Genomic DNA, 12,654 nt, shown 5'->3' with positions numbered 1-12,654 from the left:
TTTGTCTACCGATACGATGTGAGGGAAGTACACAGTGTCACCTTGACAGCATTCTTATCAAAAATGCTTAACTTTAATCTTGAGGAAAGAATCAGACAACGCCACACGTAGCCGAGACTACTGAAAAATACCAATGTAAAGAAAGAGAAGAGAAATATCATAACCAAAGGTAATATACAAGCTTTGCTTGGATCTGGGATTAAAACACACACATACTTCCAACACTTATATTTTTTTAGACAATTAGGAAAACCTGAAACCGGGCAGTCTACTACACAGTAGTGAATCAGTATTAAATTTCTTGGCTAGGTTAATGGTGTTAAAAGAATGTCCTTGATTTTAGGAGATACACGTGGCAGTATCTGGGGGATAAACTCCATGGTGCCTGCAACTTACTTTCAAATGATTCAGAAAAGAGAATACACAAATACGGGTATACGAAGATTCATTGCACTAGCTTTCCTTTTGGTATGTTTGAAATATTTCAGAATAAAAGGCTACTTTCTTCCCCCTTAGAAAACCTCTCTGTTCTGTGAAGACCCTTTCAGTGAAAAGAGGAAGATGGCCCGTTTACCTAAAAATCCTCAGGTGGAAAACATGTTACTATTTTATCTTGTGGACTTTTTTTCTTGTTTTTCATTCCCCCCTGCAACTTTTTATCATAGTAAAATGCACAGAACATAAAATTTGCCGTCTGAACCATTTTTAAGCAAACAGTTCAGTGTTGTGGAGGGAGTACATTCACACTGTTGTGTTACCACCACCATCCGTCTCCAGAACTCCTTCCACCTCGCACAATGAAACTCCACACCCACTAAACACTAACTCCCCACTCTCCCTGTCCCCCTCCCCTGGCAGCGACCATTCCACTTTCTATGATTTTAACTACTTCAAGTATCCCATGTAGATAGTTCCTTCTTGTGGAATCACACAATTCTGGCTGTTAGTGACTGGCTTGTTTTTGAGATTTCCTTCAAAAATCAGTTTACAAGCCGGCCAAACTGCCGATAAAAACGAAATCCTTAGAGTCTGACAGTTAAGGTATGAGGGAGACCTTCCCTGAAGGCTCTAGTGGCAGTAAAGCGGACATAAAAAGGTCTCCTGTAACACTATGGGCCTAGAACTCTGATTGTATTTTGACTCGGGAAAATCTCTATCAGCAGCAGATAGGCCAAGTATCAACACTATTTCCTGAACTGGCCCTCCTCTTCCCCAAACCAGGCTGTATATGAGCTTCCAACAAGGACGCTTTGCAAGTCATCAGAAAAACTCTACGTATTGGATTTTCCTCCAACAAATGGAGAGAGAGATTGGGATGCTATTGTTCTGTTGACCTCAGGGTGAAAACTAGGATAATTATGGAAAGCCCACCAAACAATATCTTTTAGCAGTAGCGTTTTGTGTTTGTAAGAATTCCTAACTGGTTAAATATACCCAGTATATGTAAATGTATCCAAGGCACTACACACTGGCTATTCCCTCTACGAGAATGTTCTCTCTCTCCTGCCCGTCCTTCTTTTTAAGCTTACTTTGTGCCAGCAACTGTTCTTAATGTTTTTGTATAAATTATCTGAATCTTCCTAATAACCCTGAGAATGGTACTACTGCCACCCTCATGTTAAAGAAGAAAAAGGCATAAAAAAGTTAAGTAATTTTATAAAGATCGGAGTCGGCAAGCACGGATATGGGATTTGAACTCAAGCAACGGGACTCCAGGGCACGGTCCTTTCGCCACTACCCTCTCCTACTACATGCAGGTGCTAGGAATATAGTGGTCAATGAGACAAAAGTCTCCCTGGGGAGGGAGAGACAGACAATCAATAGTAAACAGACACAAGATACACCCTGGTTTTGGTGGAGAGAAGTACTATGAAGGAAAACAAAGGCTGGCAGATAGGTAATAGGGAGGAGAGAAGGGCAGGAGGAAGACTTTTAGATTAGGTGGTCAGGGGACGTCTCTCTGTAGGGACCACCTTTAGGCAGAGATCTAAGCAGGCAGGCTGAGATCTCTGAGGGGAGTGGTGGGGGGGGGGGGGATCCCAATCAAAGTAGAACTAACAGCAAGTACGATGGTCCTAGATGGAAAGGAGGACCTTCCCTTGTTTTAAGGAGAAACAAGGAAACCTGGGTGGGTGGAGTGGAGGAGTGAGACAGCAGTTGTGAAGGAGGCAGACAGGGACTGGGTGATGGACGGCCTTACAGGACATGGTAAGGACTGTGGATTTCATTCTGAGGGAAGCCACTGGGCAGTTTGGAAGCTGGGAAGTAACAGGGGTCTAGCGTATGTTTTAACGTCACTCTCTGTGGAGAACAGCCTGGGACGGCAGTCATGACGCTGCCCCGGCAATGTTGAGGGAGATGGTGGTAGGAGGTCCAGGGGGTCAGCAGTAAAGGTGGTTATCAGAGAACGGGGCTGCTTCACGGGTAGAGGAGGTATGACCTACTGATGATGTGGTCATGGGGTGTGAGAACAAAAGGAGAAACTGAGGACGGCACTTGGGATTTGGCCTGAGCTGATCGCTCCAGTTTAGATAGGTTAACCGTCAGATGCCAGTCAGCTATGAGGTCGTCAGGTCATAGCTGTGTGTGGCATCTTCAGGTCAGGGCAGAGGACTGAGAGAACACCACTGGATTTATCACCACCACTGTGGAGATCTTTGGTGGCCCTGAGACGAGTGGCTTCAGTGGGGTGACATGGGACAAGAGTCTGACTACAGAGCGAGTTCAAGCAAGAATGGGGAGAAGAAACAATAAAAGGAAATAACGGGGGGGGTGGACGAGTGGGACATTACAGAGAACTCTTTGCAGGCACATTTCTACAACAGGCAGCAGAGAAATGGAGTGGAGGCTCTCGGGCAACATGGAGTGTTTTGCAAGTGGTGAAATGAAGCCATGCTCGAATGAAGATGTACAAGAGAAGGGCTGAACGTAGAGGGAGTTCTTGAGAAGGTGACGGAAGATGGAGTGCAGGGAAAATGGGCGGGGCTCGGGGAGGAGCCAGGCCAGTTCATCCACCAACAGGAAGGAAGGATGCACGAAGGATGCATGCAGAACTAGAAGTGGGTAGAAAAGCAGGTTTTCTTAAGATCGATTCTTTTTCTCAGGGTAGCAACACAGAGGTCATCAGATGAGAGCAAAGGAAAGGCTGCCTCCCCTTCCCAGAGTCTCCTGGTGGTAAACTTCCAGAACATCTTACATTTTTCCCTCTTAGCATTTGTCACGAGCGTGCCGTATAACTACTGGTGTGACTGTTCGTCTAACGGCTGTCTCATCCACAACTGTGAACTTCCTGAGAGCGGGGAATCTGTCATTGACCGTGGCATCACCAGCATCTGGCACATACCTGTCTTCTAGATCAGTTACGGACTCACGCACTAAGCTTCCAGTGGAAGTTCCCCCAAGACGACCATCTTCTAGATCAGGGTTGGCAAACTACAGCCTAGGGGACAAATCCGGTCCACTGCCTATGTTTTGTACATAGAGTTTTACTGGAACATAGCCACGTCCATTCCTTTGCTGCTATTCACCTACAACAGTAGAGATGAGTGGGTGCAACAGAGACCGTTGGGCCCACAAAGCCTAAAATATTCACTATCTGGTCCTTTACACAGTAGTCTGCCAACCCCTGTTCTAGATCAGTGGTTCTCAGACGTGGGTGCTGGTCCAGCCTCGTCAGCATCACCACCGCCTGGGAACTTATCAGAAATGCAGATTATCAGGTCCCACCCCAGACCTCCTGAATCGGAAACTCTGGAGGTGGGGCCCAGGAATCCGTGCTCTTCCAAGCCCCCAGGGAGTTCTGATGCACACTCTCATTTCTGAACGGCTCTTCTGGACGAGGTGTACAGATGAAAGGCGGAGCCCACAAGACAGATAAGGAACTTATTCCAGGTGAGTTTATACTCCCACGCGAGAACCAAACAGGCACAAAGGACTATAGGTCATCATTATCAAAACTGTGAGAGCCGGCCTGGGGTGGGGAGGAGGGTCTGGGGCAGGGAAAGGACATGTGAGCGCAGATCTGGAAGAGGACCTAAACATGTTGAGGAAGGATTTCAGTCTTGAAGAAGTGCAAGAGCCCAAGGGGGGAACAAACTCGGCACGTTCAGGGGACAAACAGTCCAAAGTGCTTGCGGTGTGGGAATGTTACAAGATGAAGTCAGAGAGGCAGGCAAGTGGCCAGAACATGGAAAGCTTTGTGGGCTATGGTAAGAAGTTCAGATTTGAAAGCACAAGGGGAAGCCACCAGAGACTACTGACACGATCTGATGTTTGTTTCTACAAGATGATGCTGGTTGCCGTGTGGACGGTGGCTTAGGGAGTCCAGGACGGAAGCAAAGAGACAAGTTAGGAGGCCGCTGCAGCACTCCCAGGAAGAGAGGACGGTGCCACACTGGAGCATCTCTGAGGAAGTAGCATTTAGGGTGCAAACAAGGTCACCATTCCGGGGGTTCTGGTTAGGTCTGTCTTTGACACTACAGACTCGGCTCCTTTTGCTAATATTACCTTCCTCTTCTGATAGCAGATTATAATTAGCAAGCAGTAGCCGGAAGGGAGAGATCCACATCCCGTGTCAACCCCTAAATTTGCTCACCACCTGCAGCACCATGAGGACGCAGCCCCAGACCTCCCCCTCCAGGGATCCCACGACACCTACTCTTAGACCTGAGTGGCTCCTATTTTCTCCCAGTCCCCCAGTATCCTCTTGGTCTCGTTTACTTTCCAACCACGATCCAAGTGAGAGCACTCATCACCTTTCAGGTTGTATACGCAGGTTTATCCCATCCACAGACTGATCTGTTTGCTGATTCTACCTCCAGTAGTCTATCAGAGTCTTTCCCTCTCTCCACCGTCCCTGCCTTTGTTTGGAAAGCTTTGTTTTTCATTTAGTCCGTGCAGCAACTTCCGACCTGGAGCGCTGGGCTCTGAATTTGCCTCCTTCCGACACAAACTTGAATCATTTCTAAAAGGTGGACCTAATCACGCAGTCTCCCTGTATAAAATCATTTGGTAGCTTTCTATCACACTCAAGATAAAATGCCCACCTCTGAGCATGCCACGACCTGGCCCTTCCCCTCCCCAACCCCCTTCCTCTCTTACCCCCCCTGACACACAGCTGCTCTTCTGACCGCCTCAAGCTGCTCGCAGTTCCCCCGGACCTGACAGGCTTCCTCGCTCACCTGCCATTGTTCACTCGGGAGAAATTCCCAGTTGTACTTTGGGACGCTGCTCTGGACTCAGGGCCGCCTCCTTCAAACACCTTTCCCCACTCTACCCTTGCGCACACGACTATCACTAAGCACATTATACTGCACTGGGATCGGGTGTGTCGCCCTAGAAATGATCAGGTCTTGGCCACTTTTCCACCAGTTTGTCCAAGAGCAGGGAAATACAAAGTACTTTAAGGGGCAGAGTATGAGGCCAGAAGCAGACCAATCCAAGTATAGTATTTTTCTCAAGTTCCAAACTTCATATTAAAAACTTACGGGGGAGAAAGAGCCTCATGTGGGTTTTGTATTCTACTCCATAATAATACACGATTGTGCTGTTCTTCAATATAAAAAAACAGTATCACGTCCACAGGATCATTAAGACTGACGGCCCACTCCAGAAAACTGTTCCGCTTCGTCCCGTGTCCCTTCTAGCACACCACTAAATACTCTGGGTGGAGAAGAGCAGCGATTAAGGGGAAAAAGAAAAGCCAAACAGAGCTATTGAAAGCTTTTCAGAAATTTAGTGTCTACCCATGTGAAAGGAACTATACTATTTCATTTTTAAAACTTTCAGCTTATATGACAAAAAGATTGAAACCACTGTTACAGTTAAACTCGACTTACACTACACAAGTTTTTATTTAAATAAAATATGGCATAGAATAGGGGTTAAAGATCCCATGTAAGATAGAACTCAGATAAACAGGAAAGGGCCACAGAAGCAAAAGCTTTAGATGAATCAAGCTTGTACAGAAATATATTTTAAAAAGATGTGGTTTGCCACCATCTTCGTATGAAATTGGAATAAATAAAAGTCAAGACCAGACTTAATTAGCACCACCCTGTTTCACTTTTCTTTCTTCCCACATCAGAGAGGAATCACACTCTTAAAAGATGGTTTCAGCTTTTATTGAACGAGGACTTTATTTTTTTAACATTACAAACTAAACTCTCCCTTTCTGAAAAGGTAGGTCTTAGACTCACAGACAACCTTCAAGCATTTTATTTTAGAAATTGGGGGAGAAATCCATAGTTCATTAACAAGAAGATTCACAACTTCTTTTTACAGTAACGATGGCAGGAAACCAATACATTTCACAACCTAGAGTGGTTCAAACTAAGTATCCTAGAGCAGATTTTGAAACCTTGGAAAGATGACATAAACTGGACAAGTATGAAAACTGCTCGTAACGCAGACTCTGGCTCTACCAGTACAGGACAGATGCTGGCTCTGCGCTGCACCTAAGAAGGCATCTTCACTACGGCACACAAGGACGCAGCGTCCTCCCCTCCTCCCAGTCCTGTGCGCAAATCATTAAGGCAAGCCTATTAAGGACCAGTCAGGCACGGGGTTACAGCAGCTGACCACAGGAAATCTATGTAACTTCCTGCAGTCTGAGAGCCTTTAAGGCAGACATCAGTGTGGCAGACTCCGCTGTGTTGTGTTTCTTTTCAGCATCAACCTGCACCTAAAGCACGAGAGGTCACTTCAAGTCACTTCGATGGAAAAAACGATCCCCAATCACTGCGTCTCCAGTGAGTGGAGAAACAATTTGAAGTGCTAGAAAGAATGAAGAGGCAAAAATAGAGGAAAAGCCCTTTGGTTTAGACTTATTAGATGAACAGACTGTCTTTAACTCTCCAGGGAATATCATTGTGGTGTGTAAAATTATACTAATTAATTAGCACTCTTTTTTTACATTCCCATAATTGTCAGACCATTATGTAATTTCAGTAGCACAGTTCCGCCCATTTTTCTATGAAAATAGCTATGAATACTTCAGTAATACAATAATGGTTTAATGATGACCATTTCTCTTTGCTCACGTACTATTTAAGCTTAGGCAGAGATACTGTCAAATTTAAAAACAAAACAATACGGGCTATGCCAATTGCTCACAAAAGCATGACACCAATAGCTTATTTAGTTAAAAAGTCAAGGAAATAGCTTTATTCACCCAAAGTTGTTTTCTAAGACAAACATCTGCTCTGAAATGCAGGAGGGGACATGTGTGGCAATCAGTCAAACCTCGGTTCATTTCTTTCTGGTCATCTGAAATCAAGGGCTCCTTTAGGTATCTAAACATTTTAGCAAAGCACAAACACAAACCTAATTCTTTGGAATATTGGTGTGGGTACAGTGCTTATCACAACCCACATTTGTAAATGAAAATGCCGTATTACTTCTCATTCTATAGTGTCACCTGATCACCAGTAGAAAGTCACCCCCGTTACTTAGTGGGAAAGGGAGGCAACTGCTCATAACGAGATTAAAAGGCCACCATAAAAGTGAAAAAATATATGGGCCTATCCTATCCTATTTCGAGTTGGGGAAACGAGAGCCCACTTTTGCTACAGGGATGAAAGCTCGGTCAGTTATTACTGGTATTAACACAGGTTTCCCCCGCATTTCGAAAGTCTGTGTTATGCCACTTGCTTTCATGAAGACCTATGTTAATACCTGTTTTTGCTAACTGAAAGAAATCCAAAGAGGATTTTCGCTTTTATGAAAACCCGCGTTCAGTGCGTTTGTTTTGCAGCCAGCCATCAGAGGTGGCGCCCACATCCCAAGCAGCTAGCGGCCCCGCCGAGCTCCTGCCCGGGGAAACACACACAGAAGCTTGGTGTCAAGCTGCCAGACTCTGAACGGTGTCTGTGAGCACCTGTGCTGTATCTTGATCTATCCCGTGCATCCGTTAGCAAGATGTGTCGTACGTATCAGAAAAGCCTGAGAGAGGTTGTTTTTTTGAGCCTGGGAACCCTCAGAATTTTTCCCATATAAATCAATGGTAATGGCTTCTTCACTTTACACCGTTTCAGCTTAAGAAAAGTTTCACAGAAACACTCTACTTTCGGATAGCGGGAGAAACCTGTAGTAGAAAATGAATTTTTTGCAAGAAGGGAAAGGAATAATTAATATATCTAAGAATGTATCTAAGAATAATAAAGAAGAACAGGCAGGGCTTACACAAGATGCGCTGAAGTGACTGATCTGAAGTAGCCTACTGAGTTCATTCAAGCCACGTGGTACAGGACATTGGCATCTCAAAGGAGTCCACCCGTTACAAACATCATTCACCCGAATCTGTCTAATATGCCATCAAACCTCAGTTGAAGACTAGAACTGTTCTAGCTACGAAAGCAAAAATGTCCCCAACGTTAATCAGAAGCAACTTTCTGTGCATTAAGAAAGCATTTTCTTAGAAGCAAAAAAATAAAATAAAATAAAATACTACGGTTAAAAATAATGTGTTCTAATAAGGCATTGTGCCCACACGCAAAGGAAAAGAAAACCATCTAATCACAATCTCAAAGGCTTCCATGAATGCTAATCGCTATGTTGGCTGCAATTCCACACCATCTGGAAGACGAGTGTTGGGCAGGTGACCCCCGTGACTTAGGAGTCATCAGCGCGAAGTCAGGCAGTTATCACAGACATCTCTGGCTCTTTGCACCGCCTTTAAAAAAGTTGCCGATAAGTTCAAGAGATGAGGAAGGATGTAGAAAACTATTCTTTTCTTCCCATTAAAATCCATCGTTTTTAGTGGATTCTCCAGTGAGGCAAACTGAGACCACAACACAGTAAAATGAGGTATTGATACAATAAATGTTCATGAGGACTTCTCTTCCCTTGCTTGAGCATCTGTGAGCATTACTACTGTTAAGCAAAGAATAGTTTATTACACATCATCTCCTTTATTCTCAATCCAACCAAAGTTAACTTATTTCATGACATCATCATCTACTGAAAATAAGTGGCACAGAGTCACATGTTGTGTGGCCTTCTCCCCATGTCCAACTTCTTCCCTCTCTCCACCAAATAACCTCCCTGTGAACTTACACGTACTGCTCAAAGCGCATACAAGTATTTTGTTGGCCTGATTTTGGTGAACGGTTCAGAGTGTGAATGTGTGTGTGTGTGTGTGTGTGTGTGTGTGTGTAAGAAATGATGTGTTAAACTTCAAAAAGCAAACTACAAACAAATCCAGAAACGGTGCCAATTTAAAGATTTCAGTATTACGATAAATTTCATACACATACTGAGATACTTCAAAAAAAAAAAAAAGAAAAGAAAAGAAAAGAAAAAACAACCAAAGCGAAACAAACCTACTGAAGCAATTCTGTGTAAAATACGGTAGAAGAAGAAGATGGGGGAAGTTCTGCAGAAGGATGCAAAGCTGTGTACTATGAAACATGTCCGAAGACATTTAGTTTTGGCTTATGAAATTCCAATTGTATTTAAAGACAGGAACAGACGTGGATGGGAAACCCAAAGCTGTGTCCAGCATGTTATTAAACTAACAACTAACATCTACGGGGAAATAAAAGACATTGAATTCTGTATGTTAAGTTCCCCTTTAGAATGTCTGCATTAACCCAGAGAGGCAGGTCTTTCTGGATATCAGATCAGTTTGTAGGCATTATAAAAACATAACAAACTTACACCAAAACCAGACCAGCCTGGGTAAGTAAGTGTATTATCTAGGCACCAAGAAAGGAGGAAAGTCTCGGAAAAATAAGGGAGGTCTCAGTGTTTTGTCCAAAATTCCAGAAACTGCCCATTTATGTGGCATGCAAACAAAAGGGAGGTGCCGAAACGTTTACCAGTGTTTTAAGTTTTAACAATATTAAAATCAGTTAAGATTTGTAGGGACGCAACATTAAAACCATCATGTAAATAGCAGGAACTCAAGGCCAAGGCTAGAACCAACTCAAATCGTGAGCTAACAACATTGCCTGTTTCCTCCACCAAGATTTCAAGTTTGTCCAGTAATTTACACTGTGGTTTCTCGACCAGCTTTGAGATTGGGTGCCGAAAACTGGCGCCTCATCCTCGGAGGTGTCACAAACTGGTTACAGTGGTTGGGTTTGTCAGTCTGCTTCTGAACGGAACTGGCTGCACTGCCCTCTAACTGACCTCCAGTGTTATAATTACAGTAAGACTGACGGTGCTGATGAATATGGCGCTTTGCCTGGAAAGTCTGCAGATCGGCAGTGGGGTGACCACTGTGGGAATTCAACGATTCTGAGGAGGCAGATGCCTGGCAGCGTGTACTTTTCGGTTGGCCGTTATTGAGAGAGTTGCTTCTCCAGCGTAACTGAGGTGGCTGTTGTTGGGCATTAATATGCTGCTTGCTGACTTGGATGTGATCTTGACTTCGCGTGCCCTGAGAGCCCCATGGTAACTGGGGATCCTTAGGAGCTGCTCTACTCCCCTTTTCTTGGCTCTCCTCTTTAGTTCCTCTCCTTCCGTCTTCATCTTTTGGGATTCTCAGCTCTATTACCTCATCTTCTGTTATGATGATATGGGTCCCAGGGCTCCAAGAGTTTCTGTGCTTAGGGTTGCTCTTAAAGGGGAACCGGGGCTTCCGGTTCTCGGGAGGGATGAACCTATGAGGTACGTTCTGCCTACGGAGCTGCTTTGCTATCTCCTGCTGTTGCAGATTCTTAAAGCGGATTTGTTCTTGCCTCATCCAGCGCAGACGTCCACGTCTAAAAGCCGGATCCCCGTTCATCAGCTGGGAGACGCGCTCCTCTTTCTCAAGTTCTCCACTGTCCCCTCTGCTTCCGTCATTCTCAGACTTGCTACTGACACCAGCGCCGACGGGTTCCTTTGCTCTGTGGTTTCCTTGGCTCTTCTGTTCCTGAGATCCAATCAGTGGCAAGACTTTCTCCATTTTGAGCATTTTGTTTCTTAAGACTTTTATTTCCTCATCTTTCATGTTGTTTTGCTTTTTCACTTCCTGCAAAATATCTTCCAGTTTGTCAATATGAACCTTGAGGTCATCTACATCAGTTCCACCTTTACCACTGGCCATCATGTCTTCGATCTTCTCATCCCCTACACCAACAGTGTCCCAGACATCCCTGGCCACTGCCCTCCAGGAGTCCCGCTCGTTGGGATCCTTCTTCCCGTACATGGCACAAAGCTCTTTCATCTTCACAATGGCCAAGGCTTCAATCTCCTGCCGACTGTGCCTAAAATCGTTGAGCGCAACCTCATAGCATATCTCTTTTACGGCCTGAATCTTAAGATCTGAGATGGTGACCCACTTGGAATCTTTACTCAGGCGCCTTCTCTGGGGGATCTGATACATTTTAATTGGCTCTCGCTTCTTCCCACTGCTAGGGAGGCCACATTTTTTAACAATGGTTTGCAGCTTGCTGGGAGGTAGCTTTTCTCTCAGAGAAGTAATCAGTTTCCAGCTCTCTTCGCAGGACCTCTTGTCAGAATCGTCCCCGCTATCAGAATCCGCGTCCTTTGGAAAAACAAAATCAAAAAATGGCCCCAAAATAACCAAAATTAAAATGTAAAAAAGGAAAATCAAATTGAAGAAAAAACAAGCCAAAAAGCCTTAACCAAATTTAAAACCAAAACCAAAAATAAATAAGTAAAACTAAAAAAACAAAAACAAAAAAACACAAAAAAACCCCTAAATGGTGTGTACGTTTATTAAGACATATGTATATAAAGATCATTAATATAAAGATTTGCTTGTTTAGTAACACTAATGCAAATTCCCACTTTCTAGCTTAAGTGATGAAATCTGCAATCCAATTTCTTAGGAGGACTGACACAGTGACCTTTCCCTCTAAGGTCATGTGAAATTTTTATTTAACAAAATGCCGTGAAATGACATCTCCACCATCTTGAGAAAATGAAGTAAAACCTATGCCCCATACATGCTAACGCCCATGCAGCCACTTCCCCACATTTGCCTTGGTTATTGCTGTTGCTTCTTCCAGAAACTCTCTCCCCCACGAGTGAGCACAGATGCCATACAAGATGTGACGAGCAGGCGGATTAACAAAGGTTAGTAAGGCTGTAGGATGCCACGTTTTGTTTAGCTTTACTAAAAAGAGCAGCCCTAGAAAAAAGTTAGAAGATGAGAAGGTAGAAAAAGAAGCAGTCAAACAGGGATGATGTTAAAAATGAATCCCTACTGGCAGACCATGTGAGGTTCTTATCAACCAAACTGTTTTTCTAGAAGACAAGAGGGTTCTGATAGGAGTCCTTCCACAAGTACGTCCTGGAGCCGCTATTTTCTTGTCATGCCAAACTGATGCACTACGTCTGTGCAATTGACACTCGTTACCCAGAGAACAGGAAGCAGAAGAAAAGGATCCTTATGGTGGGTCTGCTTTTTTTGTTTTCACACACTTAAACCAACAAACACTTCACCTCCAAATTTTTAAGAAATAAATTTCCAGAATATACATTAAGCTAGGCAAATATACTTTTCATTACATATCATTTAAAATTCCCCAAGTAATATTTTACTACAACCTAAAGATGTTTTCTCCTTAGGAAAACCCATGGCATTTCTAGCTATTTGAGGAATATCACTTTAAATGACAACTCTTCCTATCAAGACATGAAACAGAAAGATTATATTCTGCTCATGTAAAAATGGATCCACTTTAAAATGCTGTCTCTAAC

General features: G+C 43.9%; 1 protein-coding gene across 30 annotated transcripts in view; it reads right to left on the bottom strand.

Moving 5' to 3' along the window:
- The window catches only part of KIF1B (kinesin family member 1B), a 145,780-nt gene that overhangs the window by 50,700 nt on the left and 82,426 nt on the right, over positions 1–12,654 (bottom strand). The window contains exon 21 of one of the 30 annotated variants that reach the window (XM_023258115.2): positions 6,107–11,473. The exons of the other annotated variants lie outside the window; for them this stretch is intronic. Coding sequence (XP_023113883.1) covers positions 9,989–11,473 — 1,485 coding nt within the window. The 3' untranslated portion in view covers positions 6,107–9,988. Of the gene's footprint in view, positions 1–6,106; positions 11,474–12,654 lie in introns of those variants that run through there. 30 annotated transcript variants of the gene reach the window in all.

This window comes from Felis catus, chromosome C1 (assembly GCF_018350175.1).
Source record: "Felis catus isolate Fca126 chromosome C1, F.catus_Fca126_mat1.0, whole genome shotgun sequence".
In the NCBI taxonomy this organism is placed as follows: Eukaryota; Metazoa; Chordata; class Mammalia; order Carnivora; family Felidae; genus Felis; species Felis catus.
This window is presented reverse-complemented; position numbering and strand designations above follow the sequence as displayed.